The sequence below is a fragment of the Arachis ipaensis genome, chromosome B03 (genome assembly GCF_000816755.2).
Source record: "Arachis ipaensis cultivar K30076 chromosome B03, Araip1.1, whole genome shotgun sequence".
NCBI lineage: Eukaryota > Viridiplantae > Streptophyta > Magnoliopsida > Fabales > Fabaceae > Arachis > Arachis ipaensis.
The window spans coordinates 35,930,086-35,957,021 of NC_029787.2; the positions used below are offsets into that span (position 1 = coordinate 35,930,086).

Sequence of the window (26,936 nt, forward strand, 5' to 3'; positions counted from 1 at the left end):
AATTCTTAACAAAAAGACATGTCCGATTAATAAATTAAATTTTATGACTCTATTCTTTAATGAAGTGTGGGTCTACATACATGATATATGAACTAATTTTTTTTAGTGTCACTTAAATGTAGCAGCGCGGCATGTATTTTACTCTTTTGATATATAAACGAAGCAATTTTATTATGACTGTATGAACTATTTTATTTATAAATTTCACTACACATTTAATTATTTTTGTCGATTAAATTCAATAAAATTGACCTAAATTTAACAAAAATTACTCATATAAAATATACATGAATCATGTATTTCTCTCTTTCGCATTTCTCTTTTTTCTTTGTATGTTTTTTTCTCCTCATCATTTTTCTATTGTTGTCGTTGTTTCTTTGTCTGATGCTATAGCTGCTTATGCGGCTGTTCTGCTATGATTGCAGTTTACACAATAACTTATAATTCATATACAATTAATCATAAGTGACAGTAAAATTGGAGAGAAAAAAACTAACAACACGAACAAAAACACAAGAATAAACAGACTTTTAATTTCCTTTTAGCTTTAAAAACGAGGAATGCTTCATACATAGCACATGCCCATATATATTATAGGAAATATTTCAAGTGCACCGGAGAGTATCCGTACACTAGTTGTTTTAACCGTTGATTTTAATTAATATATATTATATATATTTTTTATAATTCAGATCAACGGTTAAAACAATTGGAGTATCGATACTCCCAGTGTACTTGAAATGTTTCCTATATTATAAGTATACATAAATTTCACATCACTAATAATTAATAATAATAATAATACGTAAATCAAGATTTTTTTCGTTTCTGAGAGCTTTACCATGATTCATACGGTAAGCTTATGGATTATGAAAAAAAAAAAAAAACGAGAAGAAGAAAATGAAAAAGGAAAAGAAGAATAAGATGATGACAATAAGGGATAAGTATTATTTTGGTTTCTAATATTGAGGGTCAGAATCGAAATTGTCTCTGATGTAATTTTTTATTTAAAATCGTCCTTAATGTTTCATTTCATTTTAAAATCGTTCTTTTTAATAAATTTTTTATAAACGGCGAAACTACCCTTTTTATAAATCGTTCTTTTAAATAAAAAAAATTATAAAATTAAAAAAAAAAAAAAAAAACACGGGAGGGGGCAGGGGTGCCGGCGAAACTTGGAGCTGCCGTCGCCGTCGCGAGCCAGGGAGAGAGCTTCTGCTTCTGCACCGCTGGTCCTCACTGCTGTGTTCTCGCCACTGCTCCTCGCCGCCTCGTCGCTGCTCCTCGCCATCTCGCCGCTTCTGCTTCTTGCTTTGGCCTCTGTTTCTGCTTTGTCTTCTGCTTCTTCTGGGTCTGCTTGAGTGCTTCTACTTCTGCTTCTTCTGCTTTTGCATCTTTTGCTCGTCTTCTGCTTTCTGTTTCTACTTGAGTGCTTCTGCTTCTGCATCTTCTGGATCTGGTTCTGCTTCTACTTTTAATCTGATTTTGATTTGTTATTTTCTGATTTCATCGTTGTTGTGTATTGATTTGGTTGTTGAATTTGATGTTGTTATTTCTGGATTTGAATAATGTTTTAGTTGTTGGTGTTGTTGAATATGATTATTAGTATTTATTAAATCTGGATTTGAATAATGGATTTGTTCATCATAATCCTAATTCCTTAATTTTTATTGTTGGTTTCTTGTTCTGATTTCTGGATTGCTGTTGCTTTTTTTTTAGATTTCTTGTTTTTTCCTAATTTTTGGTCTTGTTCTTGTATTTAATTTCTTGGTAATTAAATTTATAGATTTTTTATTTTTGTAATTGAAGATGAATTTGGGTATTTTTAATTCTTGTAATTAGATTTTGCTAACTGTATTTAAAAATTTAAAATTTTGAGTTTTGTTAATGGAAGAAGAATTTGTTCTTCTGAAAGAAGAAGAAGAAGAAGAATGAAATGGTGGAAAAAAGGGAATTTTTGTCATTTAGAAAAAAAATTATTAGAAAGGACGATTTTAAAATGAAATGCAACATTAAGGATGATTCTAAATCAAAAATTATATCAGGGACGGTTTCGATTCTGACCCTCAACATTAGGGACCAAAACAATACTTATCTCATGACAATAGTAAATAAGAGAAAAAAAATTTAATTAGGTAGAATTTATTAAAAAAGTAATATAAAATTTTTAAATTTGGCACAAAAAAATTTTGTATTTTAAAATTAAAATTTTTTAAACGTGACTTTAAAAATTTCTTAACTAATTAGAAGTTATGAAAAACAAAAAATAACACCAAACTTTTTAAAAAATAGCATCGAAATTTCTCAACCATGATACTGAAATTTTTTCTAACATATCTTCTTCTATTTTTTTTTCTTCATATTTTATACAACAAATTTTGATGTCAGTTTTATTTTATTTCTGTGTTTTATATAAATAATTTTGGTATCATTCTTCTTCATCATTATCATCCTCTCTTCTTTTTTGTATTATTCTTTTCTTTCATAAATTATTTAAAAATACAAATAAATAAATAAAATAAAGAAGAGAATTAAGAAAAAAATGTATAAGAAGAAGAAAATGAAGCCGAAGATGATAACAATGACGATGATCATTACAAAAAAAAAAGCTCAGTGCCGTTAGATTTATCGGTGAATTTTCTGTCGGAACCAATCCGACAATATAACCCTCACCGGTAATTAATTACTGTCGGATTTTTCAATTCGCTGGTAGTTACCGTCGGATTTTGCGACAGATTCTTTGCCTAAAATTTATTTAATTACCGACGAAAAATTTTCGTCGGTAATTTTGGCGCTCTACTATTTTCTTTTTCGCCTAATTGCTGTCGGATTTTTTTTAGTAAATCCAACGATAAATTCAAAATTTTTTATTTTAAACACAATAGGTGGTCAAATTTTTATTAATTTTTTTATTTAAATTTATTTTTTGCACAATTAGTAGTTAAATTCTAAATAATAGAAACCAAATATGGTAAGTTAAATATCAAGTGTACAAAAAAAATTAAAAATCAAATAAATAAAATACAATGAAACAATCTAAAACAAAACTCTAATCATTAAAGATCCTGATAGTCTTCGTCGTCATTCTCATCCCCTGGTCCTGCTGAGGTAGCGGACTAGGCGGTGATGTCGGTGCCCCTCTAGCAATGCTGTTGTCACCAGCAGTGCCGCTGCTACTTGCCTGCATCTGATCTTGGTACACCGCCATCTGTTGCTCCATCTGCTGAAACCGGTCCAGCTCCTGCCTCCACTCCAGTAGCCTGAGAAAATATGTGTCTAACACGCATATGAGGATCTTCTGATACCTCTCCTCACTGTTGGTAAAGGCTTTGGGTGAGCTCTAGCACCTGCTCCCTCAAATCAACGTCATCCTCGAGATCGACGGGCCGACTGGTGGCAGAGGCGGATGAAGGTGATGAAGGTCAGGTACAGAGATTGTCGGCGAAGAACGATCCCAACCCGTAAACGTGATTCTTGTACGGCTCAGATGCAGTCTCGCATCAATCGCATCAAACATCAACTTTTGATGCAACGGAGTTATTGCCGTCGTCTCCAGTCTGTTGAGATCCCTGGATTGTGGCCTCCAATCTCTGCATGTAGGACTCCTGTGTAACACATGTTATAATTAGGACTGCAGTTAATTGAAAACTTTATACCACATAATGATTCGCAAACCCCTGATAAGCAAATATCTCCTTATTCTCCTTCAAGGTGTGAGTATACTTGAAGGTCTTCGCCATTGTCGCATCATGATCAATCGACTTAGACTACGCAGATTGAAACAATTAACACGTTAAATTAAGTAATAATGACATTATATTTCAAAGACAAAACGAACTTAATAACAAAATGAAACAAGTTATATACCAGTCTGGGCTTTGTCTTCTAAAATCATCGCTCTCTGATCTCAGCAGGGATCTTTTTGTAGCTTGGCCATAAGTGGTCGTACATCAGATGATGACATTAGTACACTCCTGTGTACATGCATTGTTATTTGATGCAAACCTATCAATGAAAAATTTAATATTAGTATTTTACTAAATAATTATTTGAGGTAATCTATAAACTTCAATTATATTTATATTTTTTAAAAATTTCGATAGAGTTTCATCTATAACTAGAAAGTACCAAAAAACTCTATCCATCAATAATTCACTAAACTAATTTACCAAAAAAACTAATATGAAATTACATGACTTAAGCAGCAACATCCATCAACAATCAAGAATTCTCAAACACTTTCAGTAGTTCAAACCTACTAAACCTAAATCGAACATATCTTAACAATCTAAATCCACTAAAACCAGAAAATTGAGTGTAACTAATTAGACTAACTAACTAAAATAAAAAACTTAATATTAGCAACCACATACATATGTTGAATAAGAATGTCAAAATAGTTTGCATATAAAAGACTTAAAATAATACTCACGCTGTCAAACCATTAGGCCAAATCGTCATCCATATGGTGGGAGGTGGTGGAGGGGCATCTGGTTGGGATCCATGAAAGGATTCTGGCACCACATGTCTGTCACTGGAAGAGGTGTCATCGTTGAAATAGTGGGCTACTAAGTGGATGGAGGTGCACTACAAGAATATGGCCGATTAGCTATCACAAAAAGAGTCGTAAAATCGTCGCTAATCCGACGCAAAATATAATTTGTGACAGATTAGCTACCGCTTAGCAACTAATGGTTTCCTCGCTGATTACAAGTCGCAGATCAGTGACGCAAACACAACAGTCGCTAATTCATCGGAAAATTTTTTAGCTACCGAATAAATAGTCGCAAATCAATCACTAAAGTACAAACTAATTCCGTAGAAGAAATGGACTAAACGGTAGTCGCTAATTAGCGATAAACTCTACTGCAGCAGACTCATCGCTAAATGCAAGCTAACTGCGTAGACAAAATGGAATGGTTGGTTGACGCTAATTAGCGAGGAATTTTTTCGAACCTAACTCGTCGCAAGTTGTCCGCTAATATGGTCGCAAATCTGTCACATTGTGTAGCAAATCTATAGCTAATCTTTGAAAATCCTTAATCAAATTTGTAGGAATTTTGTCGCTAAACCAAAGCTATTCGAAAATGATAAAGTAGAGTTATGAAATAGTCGCTAATTTGCTAAGAAATAATATGTAGTCAATTAGTTGCAATATTATCGCAAAATGTCATCGCAAATTCCTTTTAAAATAGTACTGGTGGCAGAGGCGGATGAAGGTCTTAGTGTGGAGGTACAGAGATTGTCGGCGAAGAACGATCCCAACCCGTAAACGTGATTCTTGTACGGCTCAGATGCAGTCTCGCATCAAACCGTGTCAAAATCAACTTTTGATGCAACGGAGTTATTGCCGTCGTCTCCAGTCTGTTGAGATCCCTGGATTGTGGCCTCCAATCTCTGCATGTAGGACTCCTGTGTAACACATGTTATAATTAGGACTGCAGTTAATTGAAAACTTTATACCACATAATGATTCGCAAACCCCTGATAAGCAAATATCTCCTTATTCTCCTTCAAGGTGTGAGTATACTTGAAGGTCTTCGCCATTGTCGCATCATGATCAATCGACTTAGACTACGCAGATTGAAACAATTAACACGTTAAATTAAGTAATAATGACATTATATTTCAAAGACAAAACGAACTTAATAACAAAATGAAACAAGTTATATACCAGTCTGGGCTTTGTCTTCTAAAATCATCGCTCTCTGATCTCAGCAGGGATCTTTTTGTAGCTTGGCCATAAGTGGTCGTACATCAGATGATGACATTAGTACACTCCTGTGTACATGCATTGTTATTTGATGCAAACCTATCAATGAAAAATTTAATATTAGTATTTTACTAAATAATTATTTGAGGTAATCTATAAACTTCAATTATATTTATATTTTTTAAAAATTTCGATAGAGTTTCATCTATAACTAGAAAGTACCAAAAAACTCTATCCATCAATAATTCACTAAACTAATTTACCAAAAAAACTAATATGAAATTACATGACTTAAGCAGCAACATCCATCAACAATCAAGAATTCTCAAACACTTTCAGTAGTTCAAACCTACTAAACCTAAATCGAACATATCTTAACAATCTAAATCCACTAAAACCAGAAAATTGAGTGTAACTAATTAGACTAACTAACTAAAATAAAAAACTTAATATTAGCAACCACATACATATGTTGAATAAGAATGTCAAAATAGTTTGCATATAAAAGACTTAAAATAATACTCACGCTGTCAAACCATTAGGCCAAATCGTCATCCATATGGTGGGAGGTGGTGGAGGGGCATCTGGTTGGGATCCATGAAAGGATTCTGGCACCACATGTCTGTCACTGGAAGAGGTGTCATCGTTGAAATAGTGGGCTACTAAGTGGATGGAGGTGCACTACAAGAATATGGCCGATTAGCTATCACAAAAAGAGTCGTAAAATCGTCGCTAATCCGACGCAAAATATAATTTGTGACAGATTAGCTACCGCTTAGCAACTAATGGTTTCCTCGCTGATTACAAGTCGCAGATCAGTGACGCAAACACAACAGTCGCTAATTCATCGGAAAATTTTTTAGCTACCGAATAAATAGTCGCAAATCAATCACTAAAGTACAAACTAATTCCGTAGAAGAAATGGACTAAACGGTAGTCGCTAATTAGCGATAAACTCTACTGCAGCAGACTCATCGCTAAATGCAAGCTAACTGCGTAGACAAAATGGAATGGTTGGTTGACGCTAATTAGCGAGGAATTTTTTCGAACCTAACTCGTCGCAAGTTGTCCGCTAATATGGTCGCAAATCTGTCACATTGTGTAGCAAATCTATAGCTAATCTTTGAAAATCCTTAATCAAATTTGTAGGAATTTTGTCGCTAAACCAAAGCTATTCGAAAATGATAAAGTAGAGTTATGAAATAGTCGCTAATTTGCTAAGAAATAATATGTAGTCAATTAGTTGCAATATTATCGCAAAATGTCATCGCAAATTCCTTTTAAAATAGTAACAAATCGATAGGTATCTCACAATTGTTTCAATCGCAATAGAGTCTTTAATTTGTCACCATCATCAACAGCGAGTATGTCGCTAATTTTACTAGAATATCAGTTAGAATTCCAATTTTTTTGTTATACTAAAATAAACATCATATTATTTTTTTATTTTATTGATTGAAATGAAAGATTATGCATAAATATAAAATTAGTTCATAAAAATTATACATGTTTAAAAAAAAATCAAACCCAACATATTTATTAAAATAAAAGTCTAATGCAACATCTCCAACATAGATACTTCACAAATAAAATACCAAAACAAGCTAAATCTAACAATATCAATAACTATAAAAACCAATCCAAATAATTATTTATCAACCAAGTAAACTACCAATAAAAGTAAGCCAACTTCTATAAAAACTGAAAATGAAACAAATTGCCTAATCAATTATCTATCAAACAAATAAACTACGATAATAAGCTAAGCCTAACAAAATGCATTAACATAAGCCACCTAATCAAATATTATTCCCAGCAAAATCACTCTAATGGTTCTTCTCTTGGGGGAATCCTGGAATCTTAGAAAGGAGAGACAGTAAATTATTCTGTATAGCTTCATTCACAACACTAGGCAACACTGCATTTATAGCACTAGGCAATGCTTCTTTAATAGCCTCAGTGATGTCTGTTTGTGAGACTGACTTGACTGTAGAAACACCTGTATCTTCAGGTAATGGCACATCTCTATGATCATGAATACCAATATCCAGACTGCGGCCTAACCCATGAACTCGTCCTTTCTTGTTGGTTCCTGCAACTTCTGTCCACACGTCAGGATCAACTTCAGGTTGATCTATTAAATCTTCTCCATATTTTTGTGATATTGCCTCTCCATATGAGTCTTTTTTAACGGTTTTTAGAATTAAAAAAAAAAGAAAATAGATAATATAAATAGTATACTGCTTGCAGCCCTAACCCCCAAAAATCCCTAACCTCTACGGCGCTACTCCTCTCACTCTCTCAGCCAGCAGCCCCTCTCTCTCTCAGCCAGCGGCAACAGCAGTCACCGCCTCCCCCGTCACCGAACTCTTCTAGTCAGCCAGAGGGTGCCTCGCCGTCGGCAGTGACAGATAGAGGGTGCTTCGAGCTCTTGGCCGTCCATCCTCGTCTCCTCCACGTCGCCGCCTTTGGCCGTCCATCCTCGTCTTTTCTTCATCGTCTTCGTCTTCGTCGTGTGGACTTGCAGATCGAAACGTGGTCGGCTGGCTTCCTCCATTGTTGGTCAGTTTGCTCGATCCCGTCTGTCTCGCCGTTCCTCCCTTGCTGCCTGTTTCGTTACTCCCTTGCTGCCTGTTTCGTTCCTCCATGACGTCAGTTTGGTTCCTCTGTCGATAGCTTTGCTTTAGTTTTTTTTTTCTTTTGTTAATTTCTATGATTTTGACTTTCTATTTTTTAAAGATTCAACTCTGTTTGCTTCAATTTATGGTTCTGTATTTTGTTAATTTTACTGAGTTACTGAAATCTAAGATCTGATTCTTGAGTTGCTATTTCTGTTTCTATTTGTTGTGTTCTGAATCTGAATTGGGGTGAGTTGATATTTTTTTCTGTTGCTGTTTCTGTTTCTATTTGTTGTGATTCTGAATCTGAATTGGGGTGAGTTGATATTTTTTTTCTGTTTGTTATGTTCTGACTTCTGAATTAGAGTTGGTGGTGGTATGATTAATTTTGTCATGGTGTTTTACATGATCTGCATATGAGGACATACATGTTAAGGTAACAAAAAAAAAAGTCATGCTACATGTTTCATTGTATGTTTAATTTTTAATAATTTTATTTAATATTTAATTAAACCGGTTGAACCCCGGTCGAACCTTTGAACCAGTGAACCAGTCACTTTACCGGTTCATTGACCGGTCCGGTTCTCGCAACCTTGCTAATCAATTATCTATCAAAGAAATAAACTACGATAATAAGCTAAGCCTAACAAAATGCATTAACATAAGCCACCTAACCAAATATTATTCCCAACAAAATTACTCTAATGGTTCTTCTCTTGGGGGAATCCTGGAATCTTAGAAAGGAGAGACAGTAAATTATTCTGTATAGCTTCATTCACAACACTAGGCAACACTGCATTTATAGCACTAGGCAATGCTTCTTTAATAGCCTCAGTGATGTCTGTTTGTGAGACTGACTTGACTGTAGAAACACCTGTATCTTCAGGTAATGGCACATCTCTATGATCATGAATACCAATATCCAGACTGCGGCCTAACCCATGAACTCGTCCTTTCTTGTTGGTTCCTGCAACTTCTGTCCACACGTCAGGATCAACTTCAGGTTGATCTATTAAATCTTCTCCATATTTTTGTGATATTGCCTCTCCATATGAGTCCTACAGCAAAAAAATAAGGACATATTATTAAGAAAACTAAAACTAAATTATGCTACAAAATTAAAGACACTTACAATAATTTTCTTGGATACTTCAGAAACATATTCTCCACTTTTTTTCTTATGAACATCATCATATACTTCAACGCGGATGGATTCGGATCCTCTTCTAAACCTTCCACTACGTTTAAGTTATCACCTACAGCATCAATAACAAATTCATGTTTTTCCTAAATTTAAAGAGTGAAAGAATTAGCAAATACTCAATCCAATTATTTGTAAAAAATTGCAGTGAAACAACATTATAATTACTAACCAGAAAACCTTTAAACAATTCGTCCTTCATGTTTGGACAATAATCTTGCCATCTTGGCGCTGGAGAAGGCATCCTACTTAATAAATCTTTCGTGATGTCACGAGTTACCGTATGATATGTAAATCTCTTCATACATTAAAAAATACACAACTATCAAAAACAGTTTAACACACAATAACATAGATCATTAAAATAACAAAAAATTCTAGGCTTAGCTATACTACTCATAACTTTAAAATAATTCAAGAAAATAAAATAGATTAAAAGAATATAAAGCTCCCAATAGTGCAAGACTAAAGCAGCAACCATTGTTATCTTCATGCAAGCAATCCCAACAAACAGTTTTTCAAATAAAAATCAAATTTATAAAATACACTATAAAAGTATCATCATAAAACCAAAGGCAAATTACACACATGACTCACCCCTTTTGAGGTGTGATAAAATATAAACCTGATCCCATTTCTCTAAAATCATGCATTGATTAAATAAAATTCAAGTAATAATAATGTTGTACTCTTATATTTTCTAAAATATAATGGTAAACTGTAAACACTCCTAATGCACCATTTAAAGAGAGATGAATGTCACTTGGACAAATAGAGAGAAGTTATCACAAATTTACCAAACCTCGGGAGGTTAGTGTCTTTTGCATTAAAGACAAATATATTTTAGCTCAAATTGTAAAAGCCATAGGAAATGAAGAGGCAGATCAAAAAAAACAAGTAATAATCAGAACAAATATTTATTTTACTCAAGAGGCATGTATTAACTGCTGGTTACATACCATTTTCATGGAGCTGCTGTTATCCATATTTATGTTTGCTGTTTTGACAAATTTCAGATGAAAGGAATACAAGAAATATGCACATATTTATATTTATTTTTTTTAATTGAGCAGAAGTGATAATACTGGATCAGAGGATATAAAATAAAAGAGATGCTTTATTTCTTTGAAACTATTTACTAATATATTTTTCCATAGTGATATAAAATGGCCATATGTTTTGGACTTTAGTGAAATGGATTCCCTGTGTCGTGAACTTAAGCTTAGATTAATATCAATGTTTTGCAAAGAAGAAAAATGTCCACATATTTATATTTATTTTTTATTTATTTCATAAAAATAAATATAATAATAATTAATAAATAATATAACATAAATGAGACATATATAAGACTCTAACAGCAAATACACCTTTGTGATAATTTGTGATTGCATGAAAAAAACTAGGTACAAATTAGGTCAATTTTAATAAATCTAGTAATAAACTAGTAAATTAAAGATCCTGCACCTAGTGATACTCTTCTTTTTCATTTTAAGTAGAAAGTATGATGATATAGGAAGGTCAACATAATAGTATAACTACTTATGGTTTATCGCCTTTCTCTACAGCTATTACCAGCTTTCCGTTACTCCTAGTTTCAGCATGCACACTTGATTGTCCAACATTAGGTAGCTCATTATCTTCTGCATCTAAAGCAGATGCGTCAGACGAATTCACACCTACAATGAATAAGAGAATTTTCAATTAGATGTGTAGTTATTTGTGAATACATAAACATTTATCTGAAGTAAATCATACCATCTAATTGAGGTGATGATTGTGATAAAACTTGTGGGGATTGGTTTGATGCTGATCCCACATTCAAATGTGTAAGATGAGGTTCATCATTATTAGAGTTCTGTTGACCTAAATAAAAAACAGCCAAAAAAAATAGATAAAATAAAACCACTTCCTCACCAGGATTAATTAAATCACAATAAAGACATACAACTCGAACGTATAGTACAACTACATACCTAACACATGTATCGGTGGTTGAGAAGAATCAATGTCAACAGTTTGCTCACCTAAACTCAATAAAATAAGCATACATCATATTTTCTAAATTAAGAGTTGTTAATGGTAAAATAAATTAAACGGCGAATGTATACCTGACCTACGTGAGGAAAGCTGAGATTGATCGAGACGAGTGTTTCGTACTATTCGTCCACCTCTACCTTTTGGTGCCATGATTATCTATCAAATAAGAAATAAATTAAAAAGAAAGTGTTATTAAATTATTTAAAATACAAGCAGTTAATATATTTAGAAGCGATAGTTACCAATAAAAAAGAATAATAAAACATTATTCAACAGTTTAGATCACAAAAGTTGAATTACCATATTCCAGTAAAATTAATTTAAAAGATATTCCATACAACATAATGAAAAGATTGCACCGAGAAAAGGATTTACCGTAAACAACTAATCTATAATGATATTACCACAAACTAGAAGAAGAAATAGTCATCAAATTTTGTCTATTAACATGATATAGCACTGCGAGCCCCTGGTTCAAGGAGCAAAAAAATAAATAAAACACTCAATATGAATGTAGGAAGAGTAGTAGGTTTTCACGTGCTGCATCCATCTATCGTAGATTAACAAGGTACATTTAATTATTAGAACCTAAAAGATGTCTATGCAATAGTGTATAATGTAATTATTAATAATTGGCATGATTAAAATTTGAATATGCAGGAAACTTAATTGATATGTGAAGTATTAAAATATAAAGAATTAATGTTATTCTCTTTTGCCTGTCCCAAACTGTGTTAAGGCTTTCTCTTATCCAAATATCAATGTGTTATTAGAGAGTTCATTATTCTATTTTAAAATATGAATTCAGGCATCTTCAAACATAATAGATGGCAAGCTCGGATTGGAAGAGTTGGAGGCAACAAAAATCTCTATCTTAGCGCTTTTAGTAAGTGAATCTAAGCATCTAGCTACTCTATTCCACTTCTATTTTCATTTCTCAATGGTAATTCACTAGCGCATGCCAACCAAATTTTTTAATTATGGGCAAAGAAACCTCCAAGTAACTAGACCAAGAAAAAGAACCATGCATGATTACTAATTTTGGGTCCCTCACTTTTACTTGCGTTGAATTAAAACACTTCCTAAAATATCATAGGTACACGTATATATAGAATTAATGAAAGCAATAATTGATGGATACACTAAAATTGGATGAACTTATAATAAACTGTGTAAAAAAAGTCATTACCAAAAATAACAGCACAAAAATAAAATAATATCTCTATTTATTTTATTTAATCAAGAGTATTTAATTATGGAATATAACTGTACCTTTAAAGGATTTGAGAAAAAATGATTTGAGTTTGGGAAGATGTGATTTTAAAAGTTTAAAAATATGTTTCAATCTCAACATATAGGGCCTCCATGAACAATAAAATTCACAGCAATAGCATAATCTAATTCAATGAAGATGCCATAATCCAATAAAACTTTGAATGCAAGTAGTATCATCTGTCATATTAAATTAATGATAAGAACAAGCATGAGAAGAGATTAAGATAACCTGCAACTAGATAGAAAGGAGCAGCGGACCTGCTACAGCAACGTCGTGGATCAGACCTCCTTCAGCGGTGTTATGGGCTGGACCTCCTTCAACGGACCTCCTTCCTTAAACAAACGGCACCAACAGTCCTTCCTTTTCCACCACCAGAAATCCTTGTTTTACTTGTTCTACGATGGCTAAATGGCAGAAAGGGAGATAGTGGGGATAGTGGGGTTTTTAATTTTTGATTTCAAGTATTACAAACTGTAAATTAAAAGTGCGCGCGGTTGTTATTTTTTGCTTTTAGCGCTTTTTTTAATTATATATTCTATAACTTTTTTAAATTTTTGTATTTCTATTTTTAAATTTGAAAATTATTTTTTTAAAAAAGAATTAAATTTGTAATTAAATTTTAACACAATTAACACCAAGCAACAAAAAAAGGCAACTCAAAAACCAACTATCTTCACTGACAGAAAACCACAATGGCTAGAACAAGATGAATTGAAACAGTAACTCACCAATTAAAACAAAGACCAACTAAATCAATAACTGAAAAATTAAAACAATAAAGAAGAAGAAAAAGAAATTACCTTAGTTTTCACATGTTTTGAAAAAATCAGCAGCAGAACGGAGAGGAAGCTGAAGCTTTCATACTTGATGGATATGGCTGAACGAAGGGTTGCACAACCGCAGATGAGAGACTTCACAGCCGGAAAATGACGACTGCGTGGAGGCCCGAAAATGCATGGGAACAAAGGCATTTGGATGACGCTTGAGCAGCGCGTACCGCAGCGGAGCAGACGCGGTGGCGGCAGTGGCTGGGCAGGTTGAAGAATGGCGAAGAGATGGAGGTTGCATGTTCAAATTTCTGCTGCGTTCGAAGCTTCTAAGAAAAGGGGCTCTTTTGGAGGTTTGGGAATGAGGTCACAGAGAGCTGAGGACAACGAGATTTAAGGGTGTTTTGGTTTTGTTTTTGTTTCTCTTTTTTTCTTTGTTATGGTGCCAAAAAGGGCACCCTTTTATTATATTATTACTTGTGGGAATTTTTTTTGTTTTAATAAAAATGAACATAATTTAAATTAACCATTTAATTAATTTAATACAAATAGACATATTTAGTTATTACTAGTTGTAAAATACTTTTATAATACATGAAAATTAATTTTTTATATTTATAGTTATAAATTTAATTTTAATATATTATTCGTATAAAATAATTATATTCATGTATTTAGTTATATAATGTCATATAAGTAAAAATAGGGTAAAGTATACTTTTTGTCCCTAAAATTTAATAAAAGTTTCAAAAATACCCCTAAGTTTTATTTTGTTTCAATTTTGTCCCAAAAGTTTTCGATTTGCATCAAATATACCCTTGACGGCTAAATTTTTAAAAAAATTTAAGACCAATCTAATAATAATACAAGAAAATTATGCTTGATTTGCTTGTATTGAAGGTTGTTCTTATGAAATTATTGTTAAATTGGTCTTAAATTTTTTGAAAAATTAGCCGTCAGGGGTATATTTGATGCAAATCGAAAACTTTTGGGACAAAATTGAAACAAAATAAAACTTAGGGGTATTTTTGAAACTTTTGTAAAACTTTAGGGACAAAAAATATACTTTACCCTTTAATTTATCAGTAAATCAAATATAAGAGCATTAATTTTTGTATCTTTGTCTTCTGTTTATTCTTTTTAATTAATGTCATTTTTTAATTTCTTTTCTGGAAACTACACGTAGCCTAAGTGTTGAAATTTAAATCCTCCTGCGAGCCAAAAATCAGATTATTGAGATGTCATGGGCTGCAATTCCAACAAACTAAGAAAACATCATTAGACTATCCTATAATATATAATTTTTATTTTAAAGAGAAGGAATTAGATTGTCTCTAAATAATATAGCTTTGAAAACTTAATAAATTTATGTGACTTTCAATAGAAAAATTTGCCTAGATGATACATAACCAAAAACATTGCCTATTGCTTACTGTTACAGATTTGCAGCCAAGCCAAGCATAAAAGAGAGCTTCATCCCTTCCATTTCCAAGAAATGTATACTGTACTATATAGCTATCACCACTGTAAAGCCTTGTCAGTTCTGCAACTGAAAGAAGAGAAAATTTATCACCATCCACCAGCCACACTTGAATTTGCGGTATTCAGTTAACAGTCAACACTGGCTAAAAAAACAAGCATGATTATCTGCCAACAACTAAATTGTATAAGGTACTAAACCTGCTACTTTTTCTTATCCTTCCTCATGAAGCCTAGGCTCTGCTGATTTAGGCCAATTAGTAAAATATGACCGAAATATCGGACTTTTCAATCCCTCTGACAAAAATGTCAAATGAGTCTTGTTTGATCTTAATATAATAACAATAACAAATTATTTGACACGTGATTGATTGGATTATGGTCATACTACTTATTCCCAACAATCTCCCACTTGCACGAGAGCCAATCATGATGGATTGGATCTTGGGCATACTATTATCACAATAATCTCCCACCTGCACTAGAGCCAATCAATCATGTGTATAATTTTTCAATGCACATCTGTGTTTATCAAAACTCTTTTGACCTTAAACACCTTTGCTCTTGAGCATGTTTGCTTGACCTTTTGTAAAATATATCTAGTGCATAATAAATATCACGTTTTCTCAAAATATGAAATCTCCCACTACAATAGTGCATAATTGTATTTTAAGGACAATCCTTATTGAACATGATTATAAAAAAAATCTAAGTAACCATTAGATCTATCTTTATAGAATTGTATCATTATACAAATAGGCTACTTTTTCAAAAAGTTAGTTTGACGTTCAAACCTTTTATATTTTTAGGAGAAAGTATATCCTCTATTGAGTGGTATACAATTCTAATAAAAGTAATTGTACTCCCACTCTTTCTTTAAGATGGAATCCCTTTTCTAAAAAGGAGTTTAACTTCTTATCACAGACACTTTGTCATAAGAAGAGTGATAAAAATAATCTCATTATTTCTTTAGGGTAACCAATAAATCTCATTTATCAGACCTAATATCAATTCTATTGTTGTGCAATCTCTTAACACATATAAGACATCTCCAAACTCTAATGTTCTTGAGTTTCAGCTTATGCCTTTTCCATATCTCATATGGATAAACAAATTGATTTATTGAGAAATTTGTTAATTTAGCAACATTTCTAAAAACGTAGTCCAAATATTTAACAAACAGTGATCCTCAACTAAATCAAATTCTATGTTTCTTTAAACATGACGGAGTATATAGATTACTAGTATTTATGCACGGAGAGAATCTCATTCTCTATTTAATAGAATATCAATTAGATATTAGAGATTTTACGTTACAACTCTTATAATAAAAATACTCAATATTTTTATTATTGGTCAAACCAACCCTTAAGAACAATTTTGATTTGCATCCTCAATACTCATGTTGAATTTTTCTAAAAAGATCACAAACCTTAATCATATTAAGGAAAATTTTGTTTGTAACAAAATAAATATCCAAAAATGCTTGCAAGAACAATTCTCGCTAAAGCCATTTGCCTAATGGCATTCCAACTTCTAAAGTTGTTTAATTCAAAATATATTGCCCAATACTCCCACTAGTTTAAATAAAATCTTTGATAGTCATACTATTTTACTTTGGGCACCATACATCTTCTCAAGATTTTCAGTAATAAATAGTGGGGAGGTGCCTTTGAAATTAGAACTTAGAGTTATCAAAACAACCCATGTAAAATAATATTATAAATACATTAAAAGTTTTAACCATTCCAAAGTCAATTTTATTGGACAATATTATTTTAATAGGATTATCATATTCATGATAACCTTTTTATACATAAGAACAATTCTCAATGTATAGCCAATTTATTACTTTCAAGTATGCCATACGAAAGATTGACATATTTAAAAATTTAAAATATGAAAGTAAATCAAGAAATCCATATTTCTGGCAAAATTATTTAGAATCGTGTATGAGTACCTTGGTTGTCAAGTTGTTACTCATACCTATTCCAAATAAATATGATTAAATTATATCCCATATAATTATAATCCCAAATAATTATCTGGTTGTCAGACAATTATTTAACTGAATTATATTTTATACCCCTAGGTTATCTAGGTTCAAGTATAAAATTAATTCTCCTTATACATCATCATATGCATAAATAAATTCTATCTTTGAGTACAAGTCTCCTGGTTATCAGGTTGTTCCTTGTAAACAAGAGATAAATTTATTTTTGGCAAACTCCTAACTTTTAAGATTTATCTCAATTGTTAGAGAATTTCTACCAGTATTCATGGATTAAATTTAATACTCCTAGGTTGTCTAGGTAAATATAAAATTAAATCCCTAATACATCAAATGTATATACTGATTAGTATCTTGAAAATAAAACTCCTGGTTGTCAGGCCGCTCTTTATAATCAAGAATATTAGAAAAACTAATCTCTAATATTATAGTGTTCAAAACACATAAATCAAATCAAAATTTGATTTTTCATTTACTAACATTTAGCCTTAAAAAATTATCAAATCAAATTTGACCTTTATATATACACTTATATATATAAGAAACAAATAAAAGATATTTTGCATCTTATTTCTTTTATTGTAATCAAAATCACAATAAAATTTAATATATAAATAAAATCAAACAAAATATTTGATTATAAATATAACTTTTATATTAAAAGAATGATAATTTAATCACAATTAAATAATTAAAATAAATTAACTATTAATTTATTAGAAAACCATCTCAATGGAAATAAATACATCACATGCTTAAAAAACAATTTAAATTAATCCTATTAATTTACAAACTTTAAGAAAATAGGAATAAAAATTTAAACACAAAAAAGCCAAAGCTCTGATACCACTGTAGGATTACCATGTGTTCATAACACGCAGCGGAAGAAAAGAAGGTAATCCTAAAGATCTATTTTGTACTTAAATTTTATTCCAATAATGTAATATATGTATAGATCAGATCTAAATACCTTTAGACGCTTTAGTAAAAATCATTTTCTCCTTCGATGGTACGAAGGCGCTATGCGTATCCACACCGAAACCAACCTTTGCTGTCAACTCTTTGACCAATGGATGTCTGATCTAAATTGAGAACCTCTTTGCAACTTTTGCGCACCATAAAATTCTTCTCCAAGAATTAGGCTCACATACACTTATGTGTGTAGAGGTAAAGGAATAAAACCCTTGTGTTTTATATTCTCTCGTTTTTCGCCTTCCTCTATTTTTACTAAGAACCTCAGAAGAACAAAGTATAATTTCTTCCATCTTTCCAGCTCTTGGTTAACCCTTAGAGTATGGTTTAATTGTCAAACTCTAACTTTGTTACCATTATTATAATGAACTGTGAATGACTTAAGAAACTCATTTCTTCATTCATTCAATCCCTTGGCCAAGGTTTTATTCATCTCAGTCATTATAATCATAGAGCTCAAACTCTTTACCGAGAGTTGACGGATTCTTTATTGACTAATCATTAATTCTACAAGTATTTAAATTATACCCAATATCCATTCAACTAGCACCCTAGGGTATTAGGTGTCCGGAATCAAAGTATAATAAATAGATTGTTAATTACTATGACAGTCGCAGGTCAAAGGAAACTCTATTACTATGTTCATCTTGAGAATATCCTATTGACAAATATACGGTAATTATAACCATTAGAAATTCTCAAAGTGAGTCAGTTCAATGGTCATATCTCTATATGTACCATCTATATATATAATTTAATAAATGAGATCTATTAATCTTCATCCAATGAAGACCATTATATATATATTGATCTTTCCGGATTATTAATGTCCTTTTTAATAATCCTATGACCAAGAACAATTTAGATTAAATTATAAAAGATTTATCTCTCAATATTGTGATCACTATCACAATGATAAATCTCTAAATTTAATTAAGGACGTTATTATATTAACATCTTAATATAATAACAATAACAAATTATTTGACACGTGATTGATTGGATTATGGTCATACTATTTATTCCCAACAAATTCATTACTAAATTTCCAATTTTACTGCCTCCTACAAGAAATCTGAGCACAGGACTAATCAAGAAATGTAGTTTGAGATTGATAGAATGGATCAATTAGATTTTGAAAATTAAACAAGAGCATTTCAACAAATGAACATGAACCAATTCAAAATGAAGCTGTAGAGTAGTAGACATATACAATTAAATAACCCCAGTTTCTTGATAAAAAAAGGTAAAGAAATCAAAGAAACAAAATTTTTTTTACTCATAGCTTACCGTGATTTTGTAGGGTGGCTGAGGCATTTCATCGAACATATGAGATACATAAAGACACAAAACTTGTAAATCTACATCACATAGTCTTCATTCTCGTCTTCGGAACAAGCACTTTCACTATCTTCACCGTCAAAATCTTCGTTATCGTTGATGAACTCATCATTCAGCAAAGTGTCCATTGGACAATTTATATCTTCTGCATTTACCTCTTCTATTGGAGCATTTGCATCAAACAATGAAATAACTTCATCCTCTGAAATGACATTTTGCGCTCTTAATTCAGAAACACTATCTTGATAAAAGTCATTACTGTCATCTTGCCCATTGAGTTCTTCATCTGGATCATGCAAAGTTTCATTTATATATAGCTTGGCTCTAACTTTACAAGCCGCCCACCATTCCCCGTTGGACTTATTCCCACTATGTGGGTATTTTGTATAATATACCTGTTGTGCTTGTTCAGCCAAAACAAACGGCTCATTTGATTGTAGTCTTGATTTATACTTTATGTCAACTAACCCATATCTCTCATCAACTTTGACACCGTTAATTGGGTCAAACCAGCAGCATCGAAAGATAAATACAGAATTTCCATCACCCAAGTATGACAGTTCCAATATCTCCTCAAGAATGCCGTAGTAGTCTAAGTCATTTTCTCCATAAATATTTTCTTTAACACATACCCCACTATTCATAGTAGCTCTATTTTTGTCGTGATCCTTAGTATGAAATCTATATCCATTAACTTTTAAGCCGTTGTACGAAGTGACAGATTTAGAAGGACCATAAGCTATCTGTTGAATCATTCTACTTCTAATATGACCTGTATCTACCTACAAATGAATATGATAACAATTTAAAGTTATACATTCTTGCAATACAAATAATTTTAATGTTATAAATATTTAATTTCAAAAATCACTTAGTTGATTCTTTATCCATCTTCTGAAGTCCTTATCGTGGACAATTAGTATTTCATCCTCGGAGATATTTGGATCTAACTCTTTCAGTGAATCCTCAAATTGTCTAATAAATAAAGTAATGAATATAACATTCAATTTATTTCTTTAAAACTAGTGTATATATAATATGAATACAAAAACTAGTTCTAACTTACTGGAGATAAGGTTCTATTTCTTCGCAGTTGACAAGAATGTATGTGTGGACGATATGAAGTTCTTCATCAGTTAAGTATTTTTTTGAACCTCGCCCAATGGAAAGACATGGGTATCTAAAAATAGACAAGTGATTCTCGTCCATATTTGAGCCACCATCATCGTTCCTGGGAACTTGAGTCCGCCTTGTTTGTATTGTTGATTCAAAATACATAGAAGTAAAGTTTGAAATTTCTTCCAAAATATATGCTTCACAAATAGATCCTTCAACTCTTGCCTTATTTCGAACTTTTTGTTTTAAGAATAGCATACACCTTTCAAATGGATACATCCATCGATACTGCACAGGTCCTCCAACCTTAGCTTCATAGGGGATGTGGATAACTAAATGCTCCATCACATCAAAGAAAGCTGGCGAAAAATTTTTTTCTAGCTTACAATCCGTTTCAATAATGGAAATCTCTGCCTGCTCCACAGCATTAGGGCGTATTTCAATAGCACAAATTTCTTTAAAGAACAAGCTGAGTTCTGTTAGCACTCCCCATATGAATTTTGGCAACACGTCTCGAAATGCCAACGGTATTAGTCTTTCCATGAAAACATGACTGTCATGACTCTTCATTCCATATATCTTCCCATCCGCTAGATTAACACATCGTGAAATATTTGATGCATAACCATCAGGAAATTTTAATTGCTTTATCCACTCACATACTATCCTCCTTTGTTGAGAATCTAAGACATATGTGGATTTTGGTTTTTTGTACTTTCCATTCTTGAATACCAACTCCAAGTTAGGGCGCTTGCATATTAGCTTCAAATCTTCTCTTGCATTCGCGTTGTCTTTTGTCTTGCCCTTTACGTCCATAACAGTGTTAAAGATGTTGTCAAAAACATTTTTTTCAATATGCATAATGTCTAAATTGTGTCTTATCAAATTAGTTGACCAATAAGGCAACTCCCAAAATATACTTTTTCTCACCCAATTATGAATGGTACCAAAGTCACCCTTTTTTCCTCTCGAATTAGCCCCAAAGTTAGCTTCCTCGAGTCTGTCCAACTCATTTAAGATCATTCGTTTCGGTGGAAAAGAACTTTCCACGGTTAACTTTTTAAAAGAGTACCGATCACGACGAAAGGCATGACCAGCAGGCAAGTACTGTCGATGACAATCAAACCAGCAGGGTTCAGCGCCGTGTTGTAGTCGAAACGATTTAGTGTTCTTCATGCAAATCGGACAAGAAAGTCGGCCGTGAGTGCTCCAACCAGACAACATTCCATAAGCCGGAAAATCGCTTATAGTCCACAATAATACTGCCTTCATGTTAAAATTTTTCTTTTGCCATGCATCATAAGTAGTAACACCATTGTCCCACAAAACCTTTAACTCGTCAATCAGCGGTCTAAGATAAACATCTAATCTTTTTCCGGGAGACTTCGGTCCAGGGATCAAAAGACTAAGGAATATGTACTCTCTTCTCATGCACATACTTGGAGGAAGATTGTAAGGTGTGACAAACACAGGCCAACATGAGTATGGAGTCTTCGAGCCAGAAAATGGATTAAAACCATCAGTGCAAAGTCCAAGCCTAACATTTCTAGATTCTTGGGCAAATGGTTCATGGGTGGCATCAAATTGTTTCCAAGCATCAGCATCAGCCGGATGTGTGATAACCGATTCATCGTGGCGTACTTCATCCACATGCCACTTCATATATTGCGCAGTAGTTTTAGACATAAACAAACGTTGAAGCCTTGGAGTAATAGGAAAATATCTCAATATTGAGTATGGCACACACCTACTACTATTAATTGTATCCCCTGCCTTTGGCTTAAATCGTGGGTGTCCACACATTGTGCAAGCTGCATAACTAGTCTTGTCACTTGTTTCTTTATAATATAGCATACAGTGATTAGGACAAGTATCAATTTTCTCATATCCTAATCCTAATTCTTGAATCATTGTCTTTGACCGGTAAAAATCTTCTGGCAACTTCTCTGATTCTGGGAGCATGCTCTTGATTATGGCAACCATTCGATTATAACAGCTCTCACTCATGTTGAATTCTGATTTCAAGTTTACTAGCTGGGTTACAGCTGATAATATTGTATGCTTGGTGCAGCCATCCCACAAAGGTTCGTTAGCACTCCTCAGCAACTTATAAAACTTCGACGCTGATGGATTTGGATCCTCTTCTAAACCTTCCATTACATTTAAGTTATCACCTGCAGCATCAATAACCATGTCTACATATGGATTTGTATTCTCTTCCTCATGTTCTTGGGTAACATTTGTTGCATCCTGTTCAACCCATCTTTCCTTACCATGAGCAGTCCAGTTTGTATAACCCTCCATAAACCCACGATCACACAAATGCTTTTCGACCCAAAATATTTCATCCCTAATCCTGTTCTTACATTTTGTGCATGGACAAAGAATGCGACCTAAACTATCAATGACTGTCGGGTTTCTTTCTACAAAATCTACGAATTCCACAACACCTTTCTTAAATTCCTCGCTTAGATGACCAGTGCAATCTTGCCTTCGTGACATCCAACTCCTATCAGGCGTCATGATTATCTGGACTAAGGTTTCATTTTAGTTGTAATACCAATGTTTAACGTGTATATAAATGACATAGTCTCGTGTATTTTTTTCCTAAATTTCATTCATATATTTTTATTCACAATCACATTAAATAACCCCTTCTACAAGTCATAAAGTAACAAACTTAATACATTCAATTTGAAAATAAAGATATAAATCATAAAAATATAATATACAAAGCATGAAGGAAACTGTAATAAACGATTTGAAGCATTAGAAACACCAAAAATAATTGGGTATCATTAATCTCATGTCAAGAACTTCAAATCATGAGGTTAAAAAATATGGAGATATACCGGGTTCAATAAACTAAATATCAATTATATCTTTTAATACAATAAAAACCCAACAGATTGATAGAACTACCATAACAACAAGAAAAGAGGAACTTAAGATTCATGACAATATGAAGCAAGACAACAAAACACTCAAGTTCAATCAGTAAAGAATTCAGTTACAGAGAAAGTAAATTTAAGTGATCATTTCATTTCAAAACACCTACAAATTCAAGGTTCCAGCAACAAATTTCAGCAGCACATTCAACCTTAAACAAAACTTCAACCTTCAATAACAAAATCAAATTGCATTCAAGTTCAATCCGTGACAAATTCTTTCAATAATGAACAAATTTAAGTAATCATTTTGGAACAGCAACCAATTCAAAGTTCTAATTACAAATTTCAGCAACATATTCGACTTTCAACAACAAAATCAAAGTCATTCAAGTTCAATCAGTAACAAATTATTTCATCCATGAACACATTTGAGTGATCATTTCAGAACAGCAACAAATTCAAAGGTTTCAAAAACAAATATCAGCAACAACTTCATTTTTCAACGACATCATCAAAGTACATTGATGAATTACAGCAACACAACTAAAACAAAAAGAAAGGGGAAATTAATTGGAACTGACCAAATCGGGGTGCGCCGCAGGAAGCTGACGGCGAGGCTCAAAGTAAGACGACGAATGAAGACCCGCCCACCGGGACCTGCTATCTCTACTGCCGGCGACGACTTGCACAGGGACGGCGTGCTTCTGAGTACGAGGGGATGACGAGGCAGAGAGTCCCGGGACCTGCTGCTTTTTCCGCGGCTGGGTGTGAGATGGTGACAATGAAGAAAGCTGACCAACTGGCGGCGGCACTATGCTTGAGGGAGAGAGTGGTGTGAGCGAGATGAGAGAGCTTGAGGGAGAGGAGGCGTGAGCAACGTAAGCGAGCTTGAGGGAGAGAGACGTTTGAGTTCTTTCAGATGGATGGGGTAGGAATAAAAAATTAATTTTTATGCTTTTTTTAATCATAAATTTAAAATAAAGAATAACAATTTTATAAATAATAAATTATTAATAAATAAAAAATAAAAATAAAAATAAGAATTTTATGAGTTATTTAATTTTTTGGGCAAAATACCTCAATAAACTAAATATACATTAATGTTATCTGAATGTCTCAAATCATAAAATACAATGTCAAAGTTCCAAAGCATATTTCTATATAAATTGAATCCAATATATTCGAATAAAGTGGATTCGAATTAAGTGCATAGTTAAAATGCTAATAAATCGAATGGATTTGGCTTCGATTTACATGTTTGATTCGTCTCCCATAATTCGAATATAATAAATGCATGAAATTTTGGCTATAAAGTTTATGTTTTGAAAAATAATTTATTAAATTAGTTTTTAGAAGATAATTTTTAAATAAATTTTTAGTATTTATTTTTGATAAATTAAACTAAAAATAATTTTCAATAAGCACAACTAATAATATTTATATTTAATAATATTTTTTAATTTTAAAAATATTAGTTAGCTTTGGATTTATTACGACTCTGCGACAGATTTCCAACAAGGTTAGCGAGTAATTTGCTACAAAATAGGTAGGATATAGCTTTTGCTTTGTGACAAGATTGCAGTTGCCAAGTCACTCGCTAAATTAAACTTGCGACAACTTAGCGACAAATATATTTCGCCCGCTAATCAGCGACTTGAAATCAGCGAACGAAGTGTGTCAGTTGTTAAACGGTCGCAAATTTCTCGCTACTTAGGTCATAGGCGCTCAATATCCGTATTTTCACTTTAGCGACTAATTAGCAAGGAACACTTTCCTAGCTGAATGATATATCCATTGCGACGAATTAGCGACGACTATTTTCTGTCTCTACCCTAATTTTGAATTTTTACAATATTATGCGACAAATTAGCGAGGAACGAATTGCTCGCTAAAAATAAAAACTTTGGCGACAAATTAGCTAGGAATTTGTCCATCGCAGAAGGCATTTCAAGTCTTTGTGACGGATTAGCTAGGGACATTGTTCCTCACTAATTAGCCTTTTCACACAAAGTTTATTTAGCGACGAACTAGTGTGTAAATTGTTTCTCGCTAATTGTATATCAAACACTTGCGACGAATAGTGACAATAATATCCCTCGCTACTTTACTTTTATTCGATTGAACCCCTAAGTGACTGATTTGCTAGAACATTGTCACTCGCTAATTAATTTGTGAGAAATTAGCGAGGAAATTTTCCTCGCTCTTTGTTTAGCAACAAAAGTCAATCTGCGAGAAACAAACTTACTCGTGAATCTCTCGCTAATCAGTCGTTTTTCTCAAGTTCGGGTATTTTGTGACCGCTCATTAATTTTGTCGTTAGTACGTCACTAATTCTTCGCAAGTTAGTGATGGATTAGTGACAAAAAATATTTCTCGCAAAAATTCGTCGCTAATTTGTGAAATTCTTGTAGTGGTGGTGGAGGAGTCCACTTTGGTGAAGCAGTCGGACGACTTCCTGGTGGCGGGGGTGGCACAGCAGAAGGAGCCATGGGGTTAGGAACCATGATGAATGGCTGATCCTGTGAACCCGTTGCTTGTCCTAGGGGTAGTCAGAGTAGAGGACGATGACCTAGATGTCCCAAGAGTACTAGTAGACATCCTCCCTCTATTACGACCACAAGGCCAATTCGTGACACATCTGCTTGTCGTCATGTCTGCAAAGAGAATACCAATTAAATTCAAATTTGCATCCATTAAAATTCACTAAAACTTTCCAAAACATAATTCTTTACTTAGAGTTAATCAAATTAAATTCCAAGACAAAGTTTTTGGTCTTTACGAAAACAACAACAATTTATCATTATTATTTTTCGTCTTTACGAAAGCAACAACAATTTATCATTATTATTTTTCAATTTCATTTAAAATCTTATAAAAATTTTGACATAAAATTTGGATTTCTCCACCTTTCAAGAATTCCATCCAAACCAAATATTTCTCAGCCCTTCTCAACTTTTCAAATATCAAACAATTTACTCATCAACATAAATTTTCTTGGTTTGTTATCTTTAATTGTCTAAGTTATTAATTTTTTCAATCATTAAGACAACAAAAAAAAGTTCAAATCCGAATCCACCCACCAATAAGCTTCATACATTATTACTAATAAATTTTATTATTAGAGTTATTAATCCCTTTATAATCTTTAATTAATTTCAACTCAATCGTTTAAACAAATTTTAATATTCAAAATTAGATTAATGAAATTTTTATAAAAAGATAGTCAAGTCATAAAATGTTAATCAAATCAAATGCATGCATTTGCTAAACTTATAAAGCATTCCAAATTTGTGAAACAAACATCCCCTAAATCATAATGCTAATTAACAACTAAAATTTAAATTAATCCTAAATTTAACTAAAATAAAAAAGGAAATTAATTAGAAAACAATGTTGTTACCAGAGAAGGGAAACGGGTGGCTGGAGGTGGTTATCGGTGGTCGCCGGAATGTCAAGAACTATTGTTTGAGGCAGAGGGAGCAACGGCGGCAACAGCAACGACAGAATGCGG

General features: G+C 32.6%; 2 protein-coding genes across 2 annotated transcripts; both read right to left on the reverse strand.

Moving 5' to 3' along the window:
• LOC110269647 lies at window positions 10,977-11,737 on the reverse strand. The gene is made up of 4 exons (XM_021117559.1): window positions 11,644-11,737; window positions 11,509-11,559; window positions 11,291-11,398; window positions 10,977-11,211 (listed from the first exon to the last, which is right to left on the reverse strand). Exons 1-4 carry the CDS (start codon window positions 11,720-11,722, stop codon window positions 11,075-11,077), a joined length of 375 nt encoding a protein of 124 aa, XP_020973218.1. The 5' UTR covers window positions 11,723-11,737; the 3' UTR covers window positions 10,977-11,074.
• On the reverse strand, window positions 19,439-23,057 carry LOC107632946. Its single transcript, XM_016336589.1, has 3 exons — window positions 20,485-23,057; window positions 20,333-20,393; window positions 19,439-20,200 (listed from the first exon to the last, which is right to left on the reverse strand). The coding sequence occupies exons 1-3, from the start codon at window positions 23,055-23,057 to the stop codon at window positions 19,439-19,441; spliced, it is 3,396 nt and encodes a 1,131-aa protein (XP_016192075.1).

Coding starts and splice junctions, on each gene's coding strand:
- LOC110269647 (XM_021117559.1), bottom strand. CDS start 11,722: ATGGCACCAAAAGGTAGAGGTGGACGAATAGTACGAAACACTCGTCTC. Junction 11,399..11,508: donor ACCACCGATACATGTGTTAG/GTATGTAGTTGT, acceptor TTTTTTATTTAG/GTCAACAGAACTCTAATAAT. Junction 11,212..11,290: donor ATCATCACCTCAATTAGATG/GTATGATTTACT, acceptor TATTCATTGTAG/GTGTGAATTCGTCTGACGCA.
- LOC107632946 (XM_016336589.1), bottom strand. CDS start 23,057: ATGACGCCTGATAGGAGTTGGATGTCACGAAGGCAAGATTGCACTGGT. Junction 20,394..20,484: donor GAAATAGAACCTTATCTCCA/GTAAGTTAGAAC, acceptor TTTATTTATTAG/ACAATTTGAGGATTCACTGA. Junction 20,201..20,332: donor CCGAGGATGAAATACTAATT/GTCCACGATAAG, acceptor ATTCATTTGTAG/GTAGATACAGGTCATATTAG.